General features: G+C 38.0%; 1 protein-coding gene across 3 annotated transcripts; it reads right to left on the bottom strand.

Annotated features, from left to right (window-relative positions):
• Positions 1-41: 41 nt before the first annotated feature.
• Positions 42-21,713, bottom strand: LOC124865912 (DENN domain-containing protein 3-like). Of its 3 annotated transcripts, none has more exons than XM_047361423.1 (28): positions 21,096-21,713; positions 18,091-18,222; positions 17,309-17,474; positions 17,052-17,144; positions 15,760-15,875; positions 15,369-15,493; positions 15,040-15,151; positions 14,357-14,476; positions 14,179-14,277; positions 13,569-13,688; positions 13,284-13,399; positions 13,028-13,183; positions 12,842-12,938; positions 12,608-12,711; positions 9,984-10,171; positions 9,202-9,361; positions 8,882-9,077; positions 8,617-8,785; positions 7,374-7,633; positions 7,121-7,291; positions 6,860-6,989; positions 6,535-6,642; positions 5,567-5,706; positions 2,723-2,880; positions 2,463-2,599; positions 1,215-1,333; positions 882-1,019; positions 42-586 (listed from the first exon to the last, which is right to left on the bottom strand). In XM_047361423.1, the coding sequence occupies exons 2-28, from the start codon at positions 18,172-18,174 to the stop codon at positions 368-370; spliced, it is 3,801 nt and encodes a 1,266-aa protein (XP_047217379.1). In that variant the 5' UTR covers positions 18,175-18,222; positions 21,096-21,713; the 3' UTR covers positions 42-367. The 3 variants fall into 3 exon arrangements, with proteins under 3 accessions (XP_047217379.1, XP_047217380.1, XP_047217381.1); XM_047361424.1 differs by having other exon boundaries at positions 18,091-18,176; XM_047361425.1 differs by lacking the exons at positions 15,760-15,875; positions 17,052-17,144; positions 17,309-17,474; positions 18,091-18,222; positions 21,096-21,713 and having other exon boundaries at positions 15,040-15,138; positions 15,369-15,483.
• Between the last annotated feature and the right edge of the window lie 834 nt (positions 21,714-22,547).

The following is a 22,547-nucleotide window of genomic DNA, read 5'->3' as shown; positions in this document are numbered from 1 at the left end:
ACAGAAATATGTACTGAATATTTTCATACAAACATCACAGAAAAATTGAAAAACTTTATTAGAAATACTTATATATAAAACCAGTTATGACATTTCTGCATTTTACTGATATCACTTCTAAAACTAAAATATACAGAAACAGAAAAATTACAGATTTCATCTTCTTGCATTTTGTGTGTCATTAGCAGATTTATTACATTAAAATCTAAAAATTATTTCTCTAAATGCCATTTTCCTAGTAGTTATCACAGTAAATCTCAGTTTTCAATCTGAGAAAAAACAAAATGGCAAAAAAAACATCGGTACCTAAATCTAATATTTAAATTGTATATTGACATTTTGTCTTCTGGTTATATTGAAATGTTCTTTAGTCAACCTGCCAGATGGCGATCTTGCCATCCCGGCGTGCAGAGCCACTCAGGACGTAACGATCCTCTGCAGAGCAGAGAGTCTGAATACTGTCTGAATGGGCCAGTAGCTCTTTTGTCACTATGAGACTGTCCAAGTCTACCACCAACACCAGGCTTTTCAGCTGACCATCACAAAGACCTCCAACTCTGCTCCATCCTCGACAGCCAACCCAGATCTAAGAGAATGGCAGGAAGTAGAGCATCAAATGAGTAAGACAACAATAATTCAAAGCAATACCCAGAACCACTGGAACAGTTCCAGGCTCTGAATAATAATCAGTTTCAGTCCTCTTTACTCAGCAGACTATTTCTCCATTCAGTCTAACCAAGCACATCAGAATAAAATAAATTTTCGGGCTGATTATTACAATTATATATAAACTCTAAGGCATTTAGAATATGCCAAACAAATATAGGCTAATTAGCCAATTAACAATAAGCCATCCAAACTGACATGTATTCAGAGCTCACCTTGCTTTTGACTCGAATCATACATGTGACTCCTGAAGTGCCTGGCAGAGAGATTCGTTTGGGAGGTTGTTTAAGGTTGTTAATCTTCCAGAGACATAACTCCACCGAGTCGGAGCAGCCTGTCCAAACCTGCCCGCGCTGCAACACAGACTTTTTAGATTGAGTAGCTGGTCCTTTTTGTAAGAATTGGAAAATAATTAAACATTTCAGATTTGGAAGTTTGAGCGCCAACCTACTGAAGGTTCAGGGATACTTGATGCCCACTCCCCCCAAAAAAAACAAAATGTAAACTTGTGAAAGAGACTGGTTTATTGTGTTGAAGTTTAAAGTCACCTCTGGAACAACAATGAAGCAACTAAAGCAGCTAGGCATGCTACGTAGGTCATCAGGAAGCACTATCCTCCTCTGTGGTGTGCCAGTCGTTTTCAGTTCCACAATGCTGTCACCACAACCTGCACAGGCAAAAATGCTCATGTTAAAAAGAACTTACACCTTAAGTATCCTTTTCTTGATTAGTAAAAAGCAGGTATGAGGAAATTGTAAAGTTAGATTAGGAAATAAAGTTGCAAACTTCTTAAATATATTTCCACAATTAAACCAATCTCAGTTTATTTTATTCGGATGTTATGCAATAGAGCAACACAATGTATCACATAATTGTACAGTATTAAGTAAAACGATAATGGTTTCAAAATGTTTTACAAATAAATATGCTCAATGTGGCACAAATTGATATTCAGTCTCAGAGTCAATAGTTTGTAGAACCACCTTTCACTGAAATGATAGCTAGAAGTCTTTGTGGTATTGTCTACCTGCTTTGCACATCAAGAGACTGAAATTTGTGACCATATTTCATTGGAAATATGTCAACATCACTCTATTCAACTGAACTGGGGATTTCTATAGCTTCTCCAAAATTACTATAAGTCTCTTGACTGCTTCTCTGATTAATGCCTGGCCTGTCAGTTAGGTGGATGACCATGTCTTAGTAGGTTTGCAGTTCTCCCATCCTCCAGATGGTGGATTGAACAGTGCTTTTTGAAATTTGCAAAGTTTGGGATATTGTTTTACAACCTAAACCAGTTTTGAACATTTCCAAAACTGTATCTCTGATCTGTTTTGGATGTTTCTTGGTATTCATAATACTTTTTGCTCACTAATATTATCTAACATTACACTGAGGCCTTTACAGAAAGCTGTACTTATACTAAAATTAAATTACGCACGGGTCGACCGTTTGCTAATTAGGTGATTTCTAAAAGCCACTTGTTGCACTTGATTTTATTTCAGGTTGTAGGAGTAAAGATGGCTGAATAGAAATGCACCCTACACTTTTCACATTGTTATTTGTAACACATTTTGAAAACTATGCATCATTTTCCTTTCGTTGATAATTACATACAATTTTACATACACATAAAAACCCAACAAATACGTTGAAAACAAGACTGCAAAAAGTTAAATCAGAACGAACATTTTTGCAAGACACTGTACCTATACAAATACAATGACAAGCATACACCTAATCAGATTGAAAAAGTCTATTTAACTTATATGGTAATGAATCAGGAGTGTACTCACAGCACCAAAGCATGCCGTCATAAAACCGTATGAAGCAGAGACGGCCACAGCTGATGTAGAACTGGCGCTTCACCTTGAGACTGGTCGAGTCCCACTGCAGGATTGTCCCATCACAGCTGCAGGAGTAGGCAAGTTGCCTAGAAAATGGAGAAACAGCAGGATGATAAAGCGTTCCACATGACTAGTTATAAACTTACATTCAACTTTAAAGGACTGCTGTTAGAGAGACAATAACTAGCTAAGAAGGACCATGTCTGTACCTATTATGATCTCGGGTGTCAACAGAGAGGCCAGTCACTTCATGTCGGTGTTCAGTCAGCTGTTTATTGCAGGACATCCTTTGAATGTCAATGATGTAGATAACAGAGTCCTGAGAACCCATCCACACCTGATCCTGCTCCAGCCCCATCATGCAGGTCTGCACAGAGAATAAAAGGATGTGAAAATGCTGTTTCACCATCCTCAGAAAAATTCTAGCAGAGAAAAAAAACACAACAGATCTTTTATTTTTGTATACAACACGTTACTGTTTATCTATTATTTACACACTAGTAATGTAAGGTATGAGCTCGCTACTGCTTAGGAAGGTTACTCAAACTTACAATAAGAAAGTGCCATAAAATACAAAATAAAAAATATCTACAAAAACAAAATGCTTTTTTTTTAATTGAAGGTGAAGAAGCTGAACATAGCTTTATAGCCTTCTGTGATCATTTCAACAAATTGTCAGATATAATTTTATTAAAGTTCAAAGATCAGTGCATTTTTTTGCTAAACCAAATACGATTCGGCGTAATTTCAGATCCTATAATAACATATACAGAGAAACTAAAGAAGTGTGTGTGAGGGTGAGATTTTCTTTGTCGTAACAATGCTTCTTGGCAATAAAACATACAGGTCCTTCTCAAAAAATTAGCATATTGTGATAAAGTTCATTATTTTCCATAATGTCATGATAAAAATTTAACATTCATATATTTTATATTCATTGCACACTAACTGAAATATTTCAGGTCTTTTATTGTCTTAATACGGGTGATTTTGGCATACAGCTCATGAAAACCCAAAATTCCTATCTCACAAAATTAGCATATCATTAAAAGGGTCTCTAAACGAGCTATGAACCTAATCATCTGAATCAACGAGTTAACTCTAAACACCTGCAAAAGATTCCTGAGGCCTTTAAAACTCCCAGCCTGGTTCATCACTCAAAACCCCAATCATGGGTAAGACTGCCGACCTGACTGCTGTCCAGAAGGCCACTATTGACACCCTCAAGCAAGAGGGTAAGACACAGAAAGACATTTCTGAACACATAGGCTGTTCCCAGAGTGCTGTATCAAGGCACCTCAGTGGGAAGTCTGTGGGAAGGAAAAAGTGTGGCAGAAAACGCTGCACAACGAGAAGAGGTGACCGGACCCTGAGGAAGATTGTGGAGAAGGGCCGATTCCAGACCTTAGGGGACCTGCGGAAGCAGTGGACTGAGTCTGGAGTAGAAACATCCAGAGCCACTGTGCACAGGTGTGTGCAGGAAATGGGCTACAGGTGCCGCATTCCCCAGATCAAGCCACTTTTGAACCAGAAACAGCGGCAGAAGCGCCTGACCTGGGCTACAGAGAAGCAGCACTGGACTGTTGCTCAGTGGTCCAAAGTACTTTTTTCGGATGAAAGCAAATTCTGCATGTCATTCGGAAATCAAGGTGCCAGAGTCTGGAGGAAGACTGGGGAGAAGGAAATGCCAAAATGCCAGAAGTCCAGTCTCAATTGGCCTGCCAACGCTCCTGACCTGAACCCCATAGAGAATCTGTGGGATATTGTAAAGAGAACGTTGAGAGACTCAAGACCCAACACTCTGGATGAGCTAAAGGCCGCTATCGAAGCATCCTGGGCCTCCATAAGACCTCAGCAGTGCCACAGGCTGATTGCCTCCATGCCACGCCGCATTGAAGCCGTCATTTCTGCCAAAGGATTCCCGACCAAGTATTGAGTGCATAACTGTACATGATTATTTGAAGGTTGACGTTTTTTGTATAAAAAACACTTTTCTTTTATTGGTCGGATGAAATATGCTAATTTTGTGAGATAGGAATTTTGGGTTTTCATGAGCTGTATGCCAAAATCATCCGTATTAAGACAATAAAAGACCTGAAATATTTCAGTTAGTGTGCAATGAATCTAAAATATATGAATGTTAAATTTTCATCATGACATTATGGAAAATAATGAACTTTATCACAATATGCTAATATTTTTAGAAGGACCTGTACTATAATGCAGTTCATTTCTATTTAAAGGTGCTAGATTTGTAAGGAAATTGCATCTGAGCAGCAAAGTTGAGTACAGGCTGAATACAGGTCCCACCCATAAAAAAATAAGACAGCATTTATTTGTGACCAAGCTGGTGACCATCACCAAAAGAAGGGGCCAGGGTATTGTGGCTGTGTACGGTTCTCCCATGCAGACACGAGGCCACCATGTTAAATGAATAAATTATTAAATTGTCAACATGAGTTGTTCAAATTTCCAACATCCAGTCAAACTAATGACACCAAACAAGAGTCAATAGCAGAAAAAGCTCTTTAATATTGGCAGAGGATTTGGCAGGTTTTTCATGGGCGCCACCTGTATATTCGGCTCTGCTGCTCTACCTTCAAATGCATTTCCCTTACAACAGTGGCACCATTTAAAGACACATTAAATAGGCTTTCCAATGGCATAAGATGTTTTACCAAAAAGCCTTGCTACAATAAAGAAAAGTGTCGACTGAACTCTAATTTCTTTACTTTTGCAAAGTATGTATTTTAATTAAGAACATTTCCCCTAGAAAAAGGAACTTAGAACTAAGATATTTTCTGAGTAAATTAAAGCAAAACATGGAGGTAAAGGTTATTCATTTATTTATTTATACACAATTTGTGTTTTAAACATAACAAAAGTCCAACCCTAAGGATTATAAAGCATTAAAAAGAGTTTTAACATATGGTTAACCTCATTGCATTATTCCCTGTCATATGTTGGCTTATTGTTACAATATCAATAAAAAATATATGTATATATATGTGCTTGCTGGAAAATGTATTTTTTCTTTGTCCGTCTGCTCTCACCACTTGTGTGTCTCCAATCTGAATGCAGTCCTGCAGCATTGACCAGCTAGCTGCATCAAATACAACCACTCTGCCTCCACTCAGAGCCACCCACAGCTTTGGGTTCATCAATGTCTGGGAATTTTTGGCTCTCAGCTGACCTGAAGTTTGGCAGAAAGAGATTAAAATTGAAAGTAAAGAGAAGTAAATTATTTTTAAACAGAACAAACTGGAACCATCAGATTGTCCAATGTTAACTTTTAGCCTTGTGTTTTTCATGTCGTCTTACATTATATTTGTTTACACCAGAGTTTTTTTTTAATGTCTAGGAAAGAATCTAGACACCAAAAATTGTATCTGCATGAACAAGATTTGTATTTAGCAAAAACAAACAAAAAAAACTTTACATGTACATGAGCAGCACATGTGCACACAAAGAGATTAAATACATTTAGTTACCTTTAAAAGGAGAATTGTTTGCCAATCTTTTGTCTACTTTTTGAAACAGGAGCTTAATACTATGATTATTATAAACTGTAACAAGCATCCTCATGAGGAGGGCTTGTCATGACTTAGCAGATACCTTGTGACCCTAATGATTAATGTCCAGCAGACTGCAGCTATACTATAAACAGCATAAACCTATTAGAAGTGCGAAGTACATGGCACATTTTCTTCTCAGATTACAATTTGTTAAACAGCGAATCATTAAACATTTCTATCTTTGAAGCATGTGGTTAAAAGACCATGTTCCAGTTTCTTTGATTACTTTAAGGGGATTCCCCATCATTTCTTAGTCATATACTGATATAGAAAATCTGAGACACAATGTTCCAGTACTGACCATCATGTCCACTCAAAAGCCTCAGTGTAGACATGTCAAAAAGATGTCGAGGGTAAAATGCACATATGTTGCCAAACACATTGGGAAATAAAGTTGCAAACCTCTGACATATATTTGCACATTTCCCAGTTATTCCATCAGATACCTGGTGTGTACAGCAGCACACATACAGCCTGAGGTTCTGCTAGGTCCAGAGATGGGTTGATTTTGTGCTTTAGAGTCTCTGAGGTAGTGTTAGGAACCGTCATATGAACTGGTCAGAGACAAACAAACTGTTTATTAATTAATTTACACACAATCAATGTAAAGGGACATCAAAGAGTAATGCCTAATCAACAAAACTGTTATTAAATTGCTCATCCAAATTATTTACACCAATCTTCTTAAACACCTCGGCAGGTTTTATAAAAATCTTTAAATAAAGTGACTGTACCACAAAGCAGAAGAACTGGGAAGGAGACAGTCCTAACCTTCATGTATGATTTTATCAAAGTAAACCAGCTTTGAAGCTGCAGAGATGGACTTGTTGGGGTGCAGGCAGCCAACAACAGCATCCATTAACAAGACATTGGTCAGAGCTTGAGTCATGTACTGAGGGTCCTGAGAAAAGAAATAAAGAAATGAAGGTAAATGCATAATCTCTGATCACATAGGTGGGTAGCTGGCAGTCAGGCAGGGTGGATGGATGGACGGATGGATGCTTTAGAGTTTTGTTGTTAGTTTTATTGTACCTTGTCTTGGTCAGCCATCTTGCGCCCAGCCCACATTTCTTTGACAATGAGATACCAGAGTTCAGTTTCAATCTTCAGGTTGGCTTCAAAAAACTCAGGCCTGCTGAATGTCCTGATCCGAAGAGAGGGAATACGGACAAGAAGAAAAGGGGCTGAGGTCATCTTTACCTCCTAGAGAGGGATGGGAGAGGGATTTTACCGCCAGCAAATCAGAAAGCTTCAGAGTGAGATATGTAAATAAAATATCTTTAACCTGTATGTCTCTGAACTTTGTGATATCTAGGAAGCCCAGCTGTCCATCAGTGAGCAGAAACAAACGTTTCTGTGTCAGGGCTATTTTCCCAACACCATGCGAGGTCTTGACGCAGGACGACAACTTGTAAATATATTCGCTGTTGTCGAGGTGGCTGATGACCTCAGAGGGGAGGTTTACATCTTGTGCTTCAGCCTCCGTCTCCTTCCAGAAGGTGTAAAACTCTCTGAAGACTTCTGGGTCCACCTTCTTATGTTCTCCTGGAACAAAGAGTAACTGCAGTTGTTGTTGTGAAACCATAAAGTTGCATTTAACAGAACAATAAAAAATAAAAACAAATAAAAAAAAACTGTGTACAGACTTATTTTGAAGTGCTGAAGTTGTTCCACCATGAGTAGCACATGTTTTTTGTTTGCTCATAAATAAAACAGTTTAAAGAAACATTCTTATAAAGATGCAATAAAATATTGACTTCAGTGTTAAGCTCTGTCATAAGTTTTGTTGGGTTTTCTTCCATCTAGCTGTGCAGAATTGCTTTTTACATCACATAAAAAAAATTCTGAAAAATAAATCTTTGTCCTCCAAAACAAAGACTCTTTAAGAAGTGGGTCATGGCTGAGAATTTAATGTCATGCATTCATGACCTCTAACATATTAATTGCTCATGCTTATTTCTGTCTGACATGCCAGTTACCCTCATTTTTCCTTGAAATGTGTACTGTGTCTCATCTTTTATCCGGTCACACAGCAGGCTGATTTACAAGACAGAAAGAGGTCATTTTGGTGTGTTTATGGTCTGAAAATAAACATGACAGCAACAGCAATGTACCATCACACTCCTACACTCGCCTACAGAATTAGCAGCAGTCAAGCTATTGTAAATTTAATATCTATCCTCCTAGCAGCTAAAACAACTTCAGTCACATTGTCAACTCTATAATTAGGCATCAGAGTGTTTAGTAAATTAATTCTGAGTGCTAGTCATTTAAAAAAATTGGAACTGTTTAGTATTTAAAGTGTGATGGTACTGGTTTAAATGCTAAACTACGGCTTCCTCTTAATTTGTTTCAGTCATTTCCATCTGGGGGAAGGCCTAAATTCCAATTTGCACCAAAACTTGCTTTTTACAAGCTTTTTTTATATATGAATGATTCAGTGTATGCTGATATTTACATGCCATGTATGTAAATTTTATTTATTTCAGCTAGTACGATTTGGACATTTGATGTATCTTATCCCTTACCATTAGTGAGTGCATCAAATAAACGAAGTATTGTTGCAACATCCTTTACAATTCCACATTCCTGAATGCAGCGCACAAACTCCTCCCGATCCATGGGATTCTGAGGAAGTTCAAACTTCTTGATGTGATTGTCTGTCTGGACAACCGGCTTCTCATTATCTGTTTTAATCTAACAAAGACAAACAAAAATAGCTCAAGTTTTTTTGCCAACTGATATGGAGATTTAACAGTAACTAAAACTATATGAATGAGTTTGCTGACAGACCTTGAAAATGAGTCTCTTGAGCTCAGGTCTTTTGTGGACTTGCTGCCACTCATCTTGGTGCAGAGTGTCCACGAGCCACGTGAACAAATGCGTGGGAAAAATTGCCTTGTCGGTCTTGTTGAGATTCTGGAAATCAGTTAAAGCGTCCAGTCGCCTTGAACACAACGTGTTGATGAAACCTCGTAAGTAGTAAAATCTGGAGAGACAAAAAATAAGGTGTTATATTGGTGAATTATAGTTTTGTGTTTAAATCTGAGATGAAGTTGTTTTTTTTTTTTTATAAATGTGGAAGAGTTAGAAAAAAATAGAAATCATAATACCTGGCAAGCAGAGCAGAGTTCTCATTTTGGACCGAGAAAATAGCTTTCCCCAGCAACTGGATGAGCTCACTGTAATACGCTTGCACAGAGTGGAACGACAGAGACACTGGGAAGTCTGGGAGTTTAAAAACCTTTACAGGGTTGGGTAGTGTTTTTAGCACTGGAAGGAGACGAGGGTATTAAAAGGTAAAAGAGCATTAAATGAGAATCAGTTTCACAAATGTATTTAATATACGTCTTAACTTTGTGTGACCCTTTACAGTGAACACTGGATCTTTGAAACTAGTTCAGAAGCACTCGGGTGTTTTAACCTGAATGTTACCTAAAAGGATAAGATCTTCAGGAAAAATGAAACCTCATTTGCACCAAACGTATGTCTTTTAATAGTTAAACAATAGATTTGCAATTTAATGCACAATAACAACACAAAACACAGTCATTTAAATTAAAGTGGTAATGGACATTTAAAATGCAAACTTTATCTCACATCAGTGGTTTCATGTGAGGAAACCAACCAATAGCCAATAGTTGAAGCTGATTAACAGTTACTTTAAAGCAAAGTTGCAGTTATTGACATATGAATGTTACATCAGAAAGTCAAGTGAAAGGTTCATATACTGTAGTCTGCCACAGTCTGATAAATATCGCATACATTTAACTAAGTTCTTACAACATCTTTGTTTGCAGCATTTATTGTGGTTAGATTTAATTCAAGTCATAAGCGTCAATACAGTGCTTCAAGTCAGTCCTGCCTCATGTCCAACTGATTTTTTTTCTCTCACCTGAATCAGACATGACGGCACTGGTGAGCAAAGGGTTTCTCTCAAAACCGAAAGTTTGGTCAGCCCTTAAGTTAGGCAGACTCATGCCCAGTCTCTTACTCAGCATGTTCCTGAGAATGGAGCTCTTTCTCCTGGTTTGAATTCCCTGCATGGTTGGTCTACGTGGTACCTCAACTATAGACATCGTTCTGCAGCACACATAGGAAATAAAAACAAGGTGATTTGTAGACTGAAAATGATTACCCAAAGCCACAACTTGGCATGCTAAATATTTTCCATATAAACATTTTTTTTATAAATTTAAAATAGATTATCAGATACAAAGATGGATTAAATGTGTAAGTTTATAAGGCTGTTTGTGTTGCTTCTAACTGTAGTTGCATATGACATTGTGCAATACAGTGTCTTGCAAAAGTATTCATATCCTTCAACTAAAAGTGTATAGTAATGAAGAGGAACCAAAACAAAGCAGTTTTATTTATTTAACAAGTAAAAATCTGCAATAAATTATGCATTTCTATTCAGCAACACTGTATTAATGCTTCCCTGAACAAACTCTTTTAAGTTATATCTCTAACAGCGTTTCACCTTTATTGAAAATTTTCATTCTTTTGTCCTTTTCTGCAAAATAGTTCAAACTCTGTCTGATTGGATGTAGAGCATCTCAATAGCACTTTTCAACATTTGCACAGATTCTAAACTGGATTTGGCCCAAGACTTTGACTAGGCCATTCTTATACATGAATATGCTTAAATGTAAACCATACCACTGTAACTTAGGGTGTACAGGGGTTGGACAATGAAACTGAAACACCTGGTTTTAGACCACAATAATTTATTAGTATGGTGTAGGGCCTCCTTTTGCGGCCAATATAGCGTCAATTCGTCTTGGGAATGACATATACAAGTCCTGCACAGTGGTCAGAGGGATTTTAAGCCATTCTTCTTGCAGGATAGTGGCCAGGTCACTACGTGATACTGGTGGAGGAAAACGTTTCCTGACTCGCTCCTCCAAAACACCCCAAAGTGGCTCAATAATATTTAGATCTGGTGACTGTGCAGGCCATGGGAGATGTTCAACTTCACTTTCATGTTCATCAAACCAATCTTTCACCAGTCTTGCTGTGTGTATTGGTGCATTGTCATCCTGATACACGGCACCGCCTTCAGGATACAATGTTTGAACCATTGGAAGCACATGGTCCTCAAGAATGGTTCGGTAGTCCTTGGCAGTGACGCGCCCATCTAGCACAAGTATTGGGCCAAGGGAATGCCATGATATGGCAGCCCAAACCATCACTGAACCACCCCCATGCTTCACTCTGGGCATGCAACAGTCTGGGTGGTACGCTTCTTTGGGGCTTCTCCACACCGTAACTCTCCCGGATGTGGGGAAAACAGTAAAGGTGGACTCATCAGAGAACAATACATGTTTCACATTGTCCACAGCCCAAGATTTGCGCTCCTTGCATCATTGAAACTGACGTTTGGCATTGGCAAGAGTGACCAAAGGTTTGGCTATAGCAACCCGGCCGTGTATATTGACCCTGTGGAGCTCCTGACAGACAGTTCTGGTGGAAACAGGAGAGTTGAGGTGCACATTTAATTCTGCTGTGATTTGGGCAGCCGTGGTTTTATGTTTTTTGGATACAATCCGGGTTAGCACCCGAACATCCCTTTCAGACAGCTTCCTCTTGCGTCCACAGTTAGTCCTGTTGGATGTGGTTCGTCCTTCTTGGTGGTATGCTGACATTACCCTGGATACCGTGACTCTTGATACATCACAAAGACTTGCTGTTTTGTTCACAGATGCGCCAGCAAGACGTGCACCAACAATTTATCCTCTTTTAAACTCTGGTATGTCACCCATAATGTTGTGTGCATTTCAATATTTTGAGCAAAACTGTGCTCTTACCCTGCTAATTGAACCTTCACACTCTGCTCTTACTGGTGCAATGTGCAATCAATGAAGACTGGCTACCAGGCTGGTCCAGTTTAGCCATGAAACCTCCCACACTAAAATGACAGGTGTTTCAGTTTCATTGTCCAACCCCTGTATGTTTAGGGTCATTGTCCTGCTGACAGACGATTCTCCCTTTAACTCTCAAGTCTTTTACAGAATGCAAAATATTTTCTTTCAGAATTGCCCTGTATTTAGCTCATTCCATCTTTTCCTCAACTATAATCACTTTCTTTATCCCTGCTGAAGAAAAGCATCCTCACAGCATGATGTGGCCACCACCATGTTTTCCCATGGGGATGGTGTGTTCAAAGTGTTGCATACTATAAGAATTTTGCCACACATGGCATTTTGTGTGTAGGCCACAAAGTTCAACTCTGGTCTCATCTGACCAGATCACCTGTTTCCCCATGCTGCTGTGTCCTCTACACAACTTGTGGCAAACATTAAATAGAAGATCTGTTCTGTCACAAATCCCTCAGGCTTTCACAGAACAGCTTTCACTTTACAATGATGCAATATTTTGTGTTAGTTTAACTCATGTAATCCCAAACAATTAACAGATTTTTTTGTGGTGGTAACGTTGCAGGCAGAGGAATTCATGTGCAAGTTGCTGAAATTTCACAAGGATGTTTATGTATGCTAAATAGACACAGTAACATACTTCTGCCTCTCAGAACGAGTGCTGAGCTCCATTCGTGCAAAGTTATCTATTTTTTTGTTAAGACGATCCCTCAAGAAGGAGTGGAAGATGTGTGTGTCTAACACCTGCAACACAGCCAAGACAATATTTTAAATGTTTTAAGTGATTTTAGATAACCTGTAATCCAACATCTGAAACAATGCAAAAATAAACCATCCGTTTAACCAATGCATCACTTGTAAAGTTACGGCATACCGTTCTGTAAAAAAGCTGTTCCTCTGGCTCTCTGGTTTTCAGGAACTCTTCACTGTGAAACACTCGATGTTCATAATTCAGATGACTGATAACATCCCTGATAAAAAAACACAGAATATCCTAAAATATTGATGCTCTATACAGGCTTATAAAACTGATCTACCAGAAACTAAGTGTTCACAAAACCTGAATATGTTGACCAGCAGTTCCACTGCAATGTTCTGGATCTTATGATTGAGTTTGTGTTGCCAGGTTCTTCTTTGTGCACGCTGCTCATTGATGTCCATGCAGCTTGCACTGTGGTACTGGTCCAAGTCAAAATAAATCTGTAATGACTGAATCCTATAAATGAAAAAACAACACCTCTTCATTCATTAATGTGCAAGGTGGTTTTTTGGTGTAACTCATCTCTGATTGTTGGTGCTAAAAGTACATTTTGCACCTCTGTATGAAGTAGTCAGCAGCAGCTACAGGAATTTCAGGAATATCAATAGCATCAGATAAAGATGTAGAGACGCTCCCATCATCAATATTCACTAAAATCAAATCATCTGTTTCCTGGACAAATGAAAAACAAAAAAACAAAATGATATTAGATAAGAGTGCAAATGAGGAAAAATTATTTAAAACAGACATATTTAAATTCTAAATAGGTACGTTGTTGTTCGGTCTTTAAAAAAATAGTTAGAGACTTTAATGTTTCTTTTATAGCAGATGAAGTACTTACAGTAGCAACTTCGGCAAAATGGCTCAGATGGCATCCCATAAGAAATGCAGTCGGAGCCATTAGGAAGTCCAGCATTCCTCTGGCCAACACCGGGACATAAGGATGCTGCCATGTCAAAGGCTGGGAAAAAAGATCAGACAAAAATATATAAAAACAAGAGTCTAATAATAAAAACTGTATAATGCAGGATTCCCCACCCTATAGGGTTTTTTGTTTACTTTTCTTTAAGGATTTGTTTTTATTTTATAGTTACTCAAAATCAACAGAAGCAACATTTGACACATCATTACATTATCAGTTTTACTCTATTTTATTCTTCTTTGAACTTTTTTTTTTTACCATACACAGAAACCTAAGAATAAAAATAGGTTTTAATTTTCCAAAATGTTAACAGAGTGCTTTTATTACAAGAATTCCAACTATTTTCTGGCCTTCTCTTCATTTTAATATGACACTGCATTTCTAAGGCTGATCACCATTTGTCATGACAATCATCAACATGGATTTTGGTTTGAAAAATAATTTTTACAACATTCAACAGAAATTATAAGAAAAGAAAAAAACATTGTTTTGCAGGTGACAGATCAGCAGATACATTTTGGTAACGGACCTGTAAAAAAATGAGCAGGCTTTCTGCTATTAGCGTGAGTCTTGCCCAGTCAGCAGAAAACAACACCACCTGCTGCTCCTGCAGAAGGCAAGAAAGCACCTGCAGAGACAGAAACAGATATAACCGTCAATCTGAACCTCCTCTTGTTGCATTTCAATGGTAAATTTGTGTGCAATACCAGCAGTAGTTGCTGCGGTCGGAAGCAAAGGAAGGGCAAGTGGAGGTCCAAGTCAACAGCTGGTAGGTTTTTGTCCTCTCTGGAAGGTAATATGATAGTCAAAGGACGTAATGTAAACATCTGGAAAAAAGGAGCACAAATTCTGCAGTTTTACTGCTTCAGTTGGAGGAAAATGATCCTTTGCATAGTGTCAGCTACATATCATTTTACTGTGGTCCGTTCGTCGTGAAAGTCAGAACTTGGATATGGGAATAAGGTCAAAGCCATCTCATTGGTTCCTGATGTACGTGAGAGACCAGACTAGCAATTATTAGTAATACAATCTGAACCAGGAATTTCCCTGAAACCCACTGCTCATTAGGTGAGTGTAGAACATGGTTTTGGTACTTTAAATTTAATACTTTTAAGATCTTCTAGAACCATTGTTAAAAGAACTTAAGAATTACTGAAAATAACTGAAGTTAATTTCATTACTAATTTACATATTAACAACTTTGAGGCTATGAGGCTGAGACATTTTTATCTAAAGACTCAAACTATAACTGGCAATTTATTTGTTTTTTCAAACTTGGAGCCCAGAAATGTAACCTTCAGAGGGCAAATGAATGAATGAATAAAAAAAAAAAAGATGCTTTATTATAATTATTAAGATAATTTAATCCAATTAGAAGTGCTGCACATACCAAATGAAGCTGTCCAGGAGGTGGAATTGGCACGAGGCTCAGCTTGATTGCAAAATCTTTTAGTCTTTCTTCCATCTCTGATAACCGACATGATCTCAGCTGAAACAGAAGACTGGCAAATAATAATAATAATATATATATACATATGAGAAACTGCAAGATACAGGGAAAACAACAAAATGACACCAGAAATATAATGTTTGATCAGTAAAAATATATTCTGATAAGCTAACTGTATAGTGATACAGTTAAGATTCATAAATATGGTACGCATACACAGAAAAATATTCAGTAATATTATATGCTTCAGATTTGTTTCTGTTTCTCACCATGACAGGCAGTCTTTGAGAGCAGTAAAGTATGGATACTTGGATATGACACAGACACCAAAAGCAGAGAACAGTTTAGAGAACTTTGAAGATCCAGGTCCGTTCTGATAACAAGACATCCCTTCCTTTGACAGAAAATAAAAAAGTCAAAACTTTTTTTGGCCTTCATTTCAGGCCCTCTTATTTTCATTTTAAATTATTACTCTTTTTCTTAGAAACCATGAATATAATTGTATCAATAATAGTAAAAACAAAAATAAAAAAACTAGACACATCCGTCTCCAAGCACCTTCGGAGGCACTCCCCTTATTTCAGGATGTTCACTAGTTACAGGTATTTATTTAGCGGGATAGCATTTTGCAGAGAATATATTACATGTAGCTCTGTGTACCAGTATTGGACGATAATACTGCATCACTACACCATGAGTCTTGTTGCCGAAGACGTCAGTAAAAACCAGGAAGAGGAACTGCTCATTTTTCTCCTCCCGGGTGACATGCAGACCACCTGGTGATAAAAACAAATACACATATAGTAGTTTAATATCATAGTTGACATATTTCAAGATGCCCGTTTTTTGCTTTTTTTTTCCAGGAGGCAGTAGTCACTGGGAACATTCCAACATATCACTGTGTCTATACATCAACTTTCAATAGCTGTAACTGGCGCAATATTCAAAATCTATTAACAAACCCACATTTTAGGGAAAATTCTTAAATCTAGACAAACCATTATTATAGGTTGCCTTCTAAAGCAGTCCAACTGTGGTTGTCTTTCAAAAATAACGTATGCATTTCAATATTTTGCCTGCGTATTTGGTTCCCATCTTCAAAACATTGGATTTTAATTGATGGATGGGTAACAGACTTGTACAAGAGCTTGGAATAGCAAAACAACAAGGTTTGGGATTCAAAATTATGCCAGGAGTTGCTTTTGTTACTTTCATATAGCTCCACAGACCTTTTGAGGGTTTTGGGGGTAGATGCTGGTGTTGTAGTCATGTATTGCCTGGACTGATCACTGGTTTGCTTAGTCACCTCTAACATACAGGCTAAAACAAAGAAGACCCAATAAAGACCACTGAAAGCTGCAATCAATTTCAGTTCCTTTGCAGACAATACAATCGCTACAAATCCTCTAGCAGAACTACGTAATTTTGCGGTCGACTGAAAGCAAAGGTTTTCTCTAACAGTAGAAAAGCTGAAACAAAGCTGTTTAAAAGTTCTGGTTCAATAATTTATGGCAAAACATTCAAATTATGAAGCAATGCAACATGTAAATGTGTTTAATACATAAGTATGAGTGCATATAAGAAATTGTATTAATGTGGATGTGACAAAACATGAATGTAAATCTGTTTTATTGATCTAACAGGTACTTTGTAATAGTTTGCTCTAATATTCATTTTTTGGTAAGAAATCCAATTGTGCGTTACAGAACAATTCAAATACACCTAAAAAAAAGCAACATCAATGAATTTATTATATTTACACATTGGCCAGGTCATTAGCATACCCTGCATTTTAAAACTATACATGCAAGTATTTGCTCCAGTATCAATGCTTTATCCACATTACAGGAGCTATTACTTTTCCTCATGAAAGGTTGCCTCAGGGTCGCTCGGCTGCACTGTGTGCATAAATGTGGGCGTGGCTTTATGTACAGAAAATGAAAATGTTTTACCAGGAAAGCAGAGCTGAGGCAAAGCCATGAGGTCGATATTTTTTGGCACACCAACATCTTGACTTTCTCCATTTCCCTCTGATGCACTTTGATCTGCAAGGATTCAAATTTGTAGAACAGTAAAAGGTAAATTATTGCAAGTAAAAACAAGACCAGCAAAACAACATCAGGGACATGCTAAATGTAGCTGGCATTATTCTTTAGAAATGGTCTGCCAGTCTGCATGCATCAAGCCTTGATTGGCTGTTTTTTTTTACCTAAAGAAGGATTTTCCTTCTTCTTTCTGAGAAACGAACGGTGTCGCTTTCCACATGACTTCACCGCCTCATTCCCAGCTGGTCTGCTAAAGAAGGGAGGTGCCAGAACATAAAGAACCTCCGGCTCCAGCAGGAGAGACTCTGAACTTTCATTGCTGTTAACAGCCTGAATAGGACAGAGGAAAAATGTACGATATGAGCTTCTGCATTACACACTTTTTAGCAAGCATATTTTTCCTTCTGCTACACCATCACAAATCATCAATGTATATATTAAACTGTTAGAAATTTCATCTTCTTTCATACCGTGCTGCTTTTGAAAAACAGTGTCTTAATAAATCTCAACTAAATGCCTCAGAAAGCAAGAAAATCCCATCTCCGTCCCTCCCTATTGAAATCTTCCTCTTCAGCTTAAAAGCCTTAAATGCTGAACTTTGGTATTTGAACATGTAACACAGCAGTTTTATATATGCTCAAATTCTAACTGTTAAACTGGGTTTGAGGTTCATATTTATCTTATTATGCTCCTCCAGCGTTTATACGCCTTCAGGTTACAGAATTCACACTGCATTGTTTTTCTGTTTTTCAAAGCAAATAATGCACCAAAGAACTACATTTATCTGTAAATGTTACTGTCATATGGTCGGATGCTTACAGGTCATGGGAATACTAACAACTATGTACTCTCTCTACATTTCATTTTCAGTCAGAAATAAGTTACCCCATGCTTGCGAGCAAGACTGCAGGACTGCAGTCAGAAAAGTAAATATAGATGCAGAAACCTGGTAGACTTCTTGATGTTTTTCACTGGATGCTCCGACCACCACACAGGCTTCCAGAAGAGTAGGCAGCAAACAGTCAGTCATCACTGAGGGAAGAAAAATAAAATCCAAACGGCAAATGGCTCAAATGTACTACAGGGGTGAAAAAAAAGAAGGAAAATTAAGTAACAAATGCAGAATATACGCAAAAAAGTTTTGTGACCATGTGACAAAGTCTTTTATGTTTACTCGTCACACATCATTCTGTGTGAAAAGCAACATGTTCCTGCTAATCACAAGAACAAATGTTGCTGTGATAAAAATGCTCAGGTCACATGATTTTATGAACCTACCAGTGAATTAATCCCAAATGCAGAGTATAATTGACCTCCTGGCACCCAGAACCAGAATTGGACTTTAAATTAATGCTACAGGAACAGATTAAATAGTGTGGCATAATAATTTGTTCCACATGTATTTATACAACTGCTGTAAAATAAACACGTTATTAAAGAGGTAATGCAATGCACTAGTTTATGCAACTATTTTAGCTCACTGTGGTTGAAATGTATTCATAGTAATAAGGTATAAAGTTGGACATTATTAATGGACATGAATCATAAAGCCACTAAAGGTTTACTAAAGATTTTCTAAAATCGTTTTATAATATTCCTTCTTGTCCAGTTTTGATCAGCTCAGTCTCCAAAACCACCAAGGCTGGTGATGGCAAAAATTATTGCAAAACCTAATGGCTTCAAAACATTATGTTGATGTACAATCTGTTTTATGCTAACTGTAAAGCAAGAGCAGTGAGATAAAAACATTGCATCAATTTCTGTAGAATAGGACTAGATCAGTCATCTAAACAGAGGTTCACTAGTTACATTTACTTAAGTAATTTGTTTTGGGGGGAAAGTACTTTTAAGAGTAGTTTTACTGACTTTTACTTTTAGTTGAGTATGAATATTTTGAAGCAACACTACTCTACCACCTTAAGTTACTTCACTGAATGAAGAACAAGCACATTTTAACCGAAAATGTACCAGACTTCATAGTTCTAATATTATTTTCTATCTGCTGAGCCTGTGTCATTTGGAGGCCGAGTAAATGTACATTGAAAAGTATATGTTATCCCTGGAAGTACTTTGGACTGTTCTAATAGAAATAACATACTGTAACTATTGGTTTCAAAACCTCCATGTTGTGATGAAAATTAGATTTGGAAATGAGTGTGTCTATGCCTGAATTTATTTTTTTATTGGTTCATTCCTTACAAACACCAGAATTTGCACATAGATTTATATTTGTATTTGTTTTGTTATATAATTGTTTACCAAATACTTTTTGGACAATTACTTTAACTTCTACTTGAGTAAAAATGTTGAAGAAATGCTACCTTTACGTGCATCTAAAACAGGTTTCATTTCTCAATAGCAGACCAAAAGATTTCAGGAGGCTGACCTTTGCAAGTTTAGGAACTTACTATGCAGAAACCTTTTGCTAAAATACGTGTTTTTTTTTGCAGTTGGAAGTGTGCCACTTGTGAAGGTAAGTTTATAGAAAATGTTAAAGAGTATTTGGATAAGAGGTTATTAGGTTTACATTCACTCAGGATTATGATTTTAGTATGTTAGAATGAGGGAAAAACAAACCATCCTTAGTAAAATTTGTTTTAGTTGGATTTGTGAATTTTCTCAACAATCCCAATACTTTTTTAGGCCACCTTTATATACATACATGTATGTATATACATATACATACATATATATATATATATACAGCTCCAAAAAATAAAGGGAACACTTAAACAAAACAATATAACTCAAACTTCTGTGAAATCAAACTGTCCACTCAGGAAGCAACACTGATTGACAATCAATTTCACAGCTGTTGTGCAAATGAAATAGACAACAGGGGGAAATCTTTGGTGATTATCAAGACACACTCAATAAAGGAGTGGTTCTGCAGGTGGGGACCACAGACCACTTCTCAGTACCTATGATTTCTGGCTGATGTTTTGGTCACTATTGAATGTTGGTGGTGTTTTCACACTCGTGGTAGCATGAGACGGACTCTACAACCCACACAAGTGGCTCAGGTAGTGCAGCTCATCCAGGATGGCACATCAATGCGAGCTGTGGCAAGAAGGTTTGCTGTGTCTGTCAGCGTAGTGTCCAGAACCTGGAGGCGCTACCAGGAGACAGGCCAGTACACCAGGAGACGTGGAGGAGGCCATAGGAGGGCAACAACCCAGCAGCAGGACCGTTACCTCCACCTTTGTGCAAGGAGGAACAGGAGGAGCACTGCCAGAGCCCTGCAAAATGACCTCCAGCAGGCCACAAATGTGCATGTGTCTGCACAAACAGTTAGAAACCGACTCCATGAGGATGGTATGAGGGCCCGACGTCCACAAATCGGGGTTGTGCTCACATCCCAACATGGACTGTCCCACCCGTTCCCCAGACCTGAATCTGATTGAGCACATCTGGGACATCATGTCTCGCTCCATCCACCAACGTCACATTGCACCACAGACTGTCCAGGAGTTGGTGGATGCTTTAGTCCAGGTCTGGGAGGAGATCCCTCAGGAGACCATCTGCCGTCTCATCAGGAGCATGTCCAGGCGTTGTAGGGAGGTCATACAGGCACGTGGAGGTCACACACAATACTGAGCCTCATTTTGACTTGTTTTAAGGACATTACATCAAAGTTGGATCAGCCTCTAGTGTGTTTTTCCACTTTAATTTTGTGTGTGACTCCAAATCCAGGCCTCCATTGGTTAATAAATTTGATTTCCATTGATGATTTCTGTGTGATTTTGTTGTCAGCACATTTAACTTTGTACAGAACAAAGTATTCAATGAGAATATTTCATTCATTCAGATCTAGGATGTGTTATTTGAGTCTTCCCTTTATTTTTTTGAGCTGGGTGCGCCGCAGACTTTATAAATATAACCGAAATTGTCAAACATGAACCAATGACGCTTCATCTTGAAGCTTATTAAGCTCGTTTTAATATTACTTACCGTCTCCCAGACTTTTTCCCCAGCTTCTTAATTCCTCCTCTTCACATTCCTGACGGCACCTCCAGAACACCAACAACCCCGAGCTGGTTGTATACTCCTCCAGAATGAGAAGCTCCGCTCAGTTCCTTACAGCCTGCTTCCTCTTCCTCCACATGAGACCTGAAACATGCGCTTTGTTCAGGGAAGAGAGGTGAATTTCAAAGCTAACATAAAACTTCTGACACTGTATAACAGGATCTTGTCGTGCAGAAAGAGGACTTTAAAAAGCATTTATATACTTGAAACGACGACAATACATTTAGCTTTGGTGTTAAATACTTTAAGTAGCTGCGTAAAGTTTCACGCTCTCTATCATTTATTTACAGCCTCACGAGAACCCTGAGTTAGTAAGCGTTTAACAGTAAAGTGGACTGTAGTTGCTGAATCTGTCCTGAAGATGGCGATAGGTGGCCAATTAAAATCCGTTAAGGAGAACAAGAGGGGATACTATACTTCAGTCAGTCATTTTCTACCGCTTATTCCATAGTGGGTCACGGGGTAGCTGGTGCCTATCTCCAGCAGTCTATGGGCGGGAGGCGGGGTACACCCTGGACAGGTCGCCAGTCCATCACAGGGCAACACACAAACAACCATGCACTCACTCATTCATACACCTAAGGTCAATTTAGAGCTACCAATTAACCTAACAGGCATGTCTTTGGACTGTGGGAGGAAGCCGGAGTACCCGGTGAGAACCCACGCATGCACGGGGAGAACATGCAAACTCCATGCAGAAAGACCCCTGGTCGGGAATCGAACCCAGGACCTTCTTGCTGCAAGGCAACAGTGCTACCAACTGTGCCACCATGCAGCCTATACTATACTTCAAATTTCCCAATTTCTATTAGTTGAATAAAATGTGTTGATACACTACAAAGTAAACATATAGCCTTTTATTTCCAGTGTATATTTTTTCCTGTTGGCATCATTACTTGTGTTCTTTCCTTTCAAGCATTGACTATTTTTTTACCAATTTTCTTGATATTAGCTCATTTATTCCATCACTTTTTAGTCTTGCTGATTGAATATTTGGAAATTTTCATTGACAAGAACTAATGTTGGCTTTTGTCAAGATTTTGGTTCAAAAGTTTTAATTTATTTAGGATTTTCTCTAATCAACAAAGATACAGATACTTGGTTTATTTAGTTTGGATTATTCAGTTACACCTTAGCTGGATGCTTTTGTAGCATCAAGATTTTTCTGGCATACTTCTGGATGGATACTTGATCACTTTTCCAGGCAGGATTACAAGAGAACATTTACTGCCAATTGGTTGATTTCCTGGGATGTAACCAGTTTTTAAGCATAGTTAGCATGTTTTCAGTATGGTTGAGGTAAGGGCTGCCAAAACCAGTTCTGATATTTGTTTGGGATCACTATCCTGTTGAAAATCCAGTTGTGTCCAACTTTAA

Source organism: Girardinichthys multiradiatus, chromosome 3 (genome assembly GCF_021462225.1).
Source record: "Girardinichthys multiradiatus isolate DD_20200921_A chromosome 3, DD_fGirMul_XY1, whole genome shotgun sequence".
In the NCBI taxonomy this organism is placed as follows: Eukaryota; Metazoa; Chordata; class Actinopteri; order Cyprinodontiformes; family Goodeidae; genus Girardinichthys; species Girardinichthys multiradiatus.
Note: the sequence above shows the minus strand (reverse complement) of the source record. Positions and strands in the feature narration are given on the sequence as shown.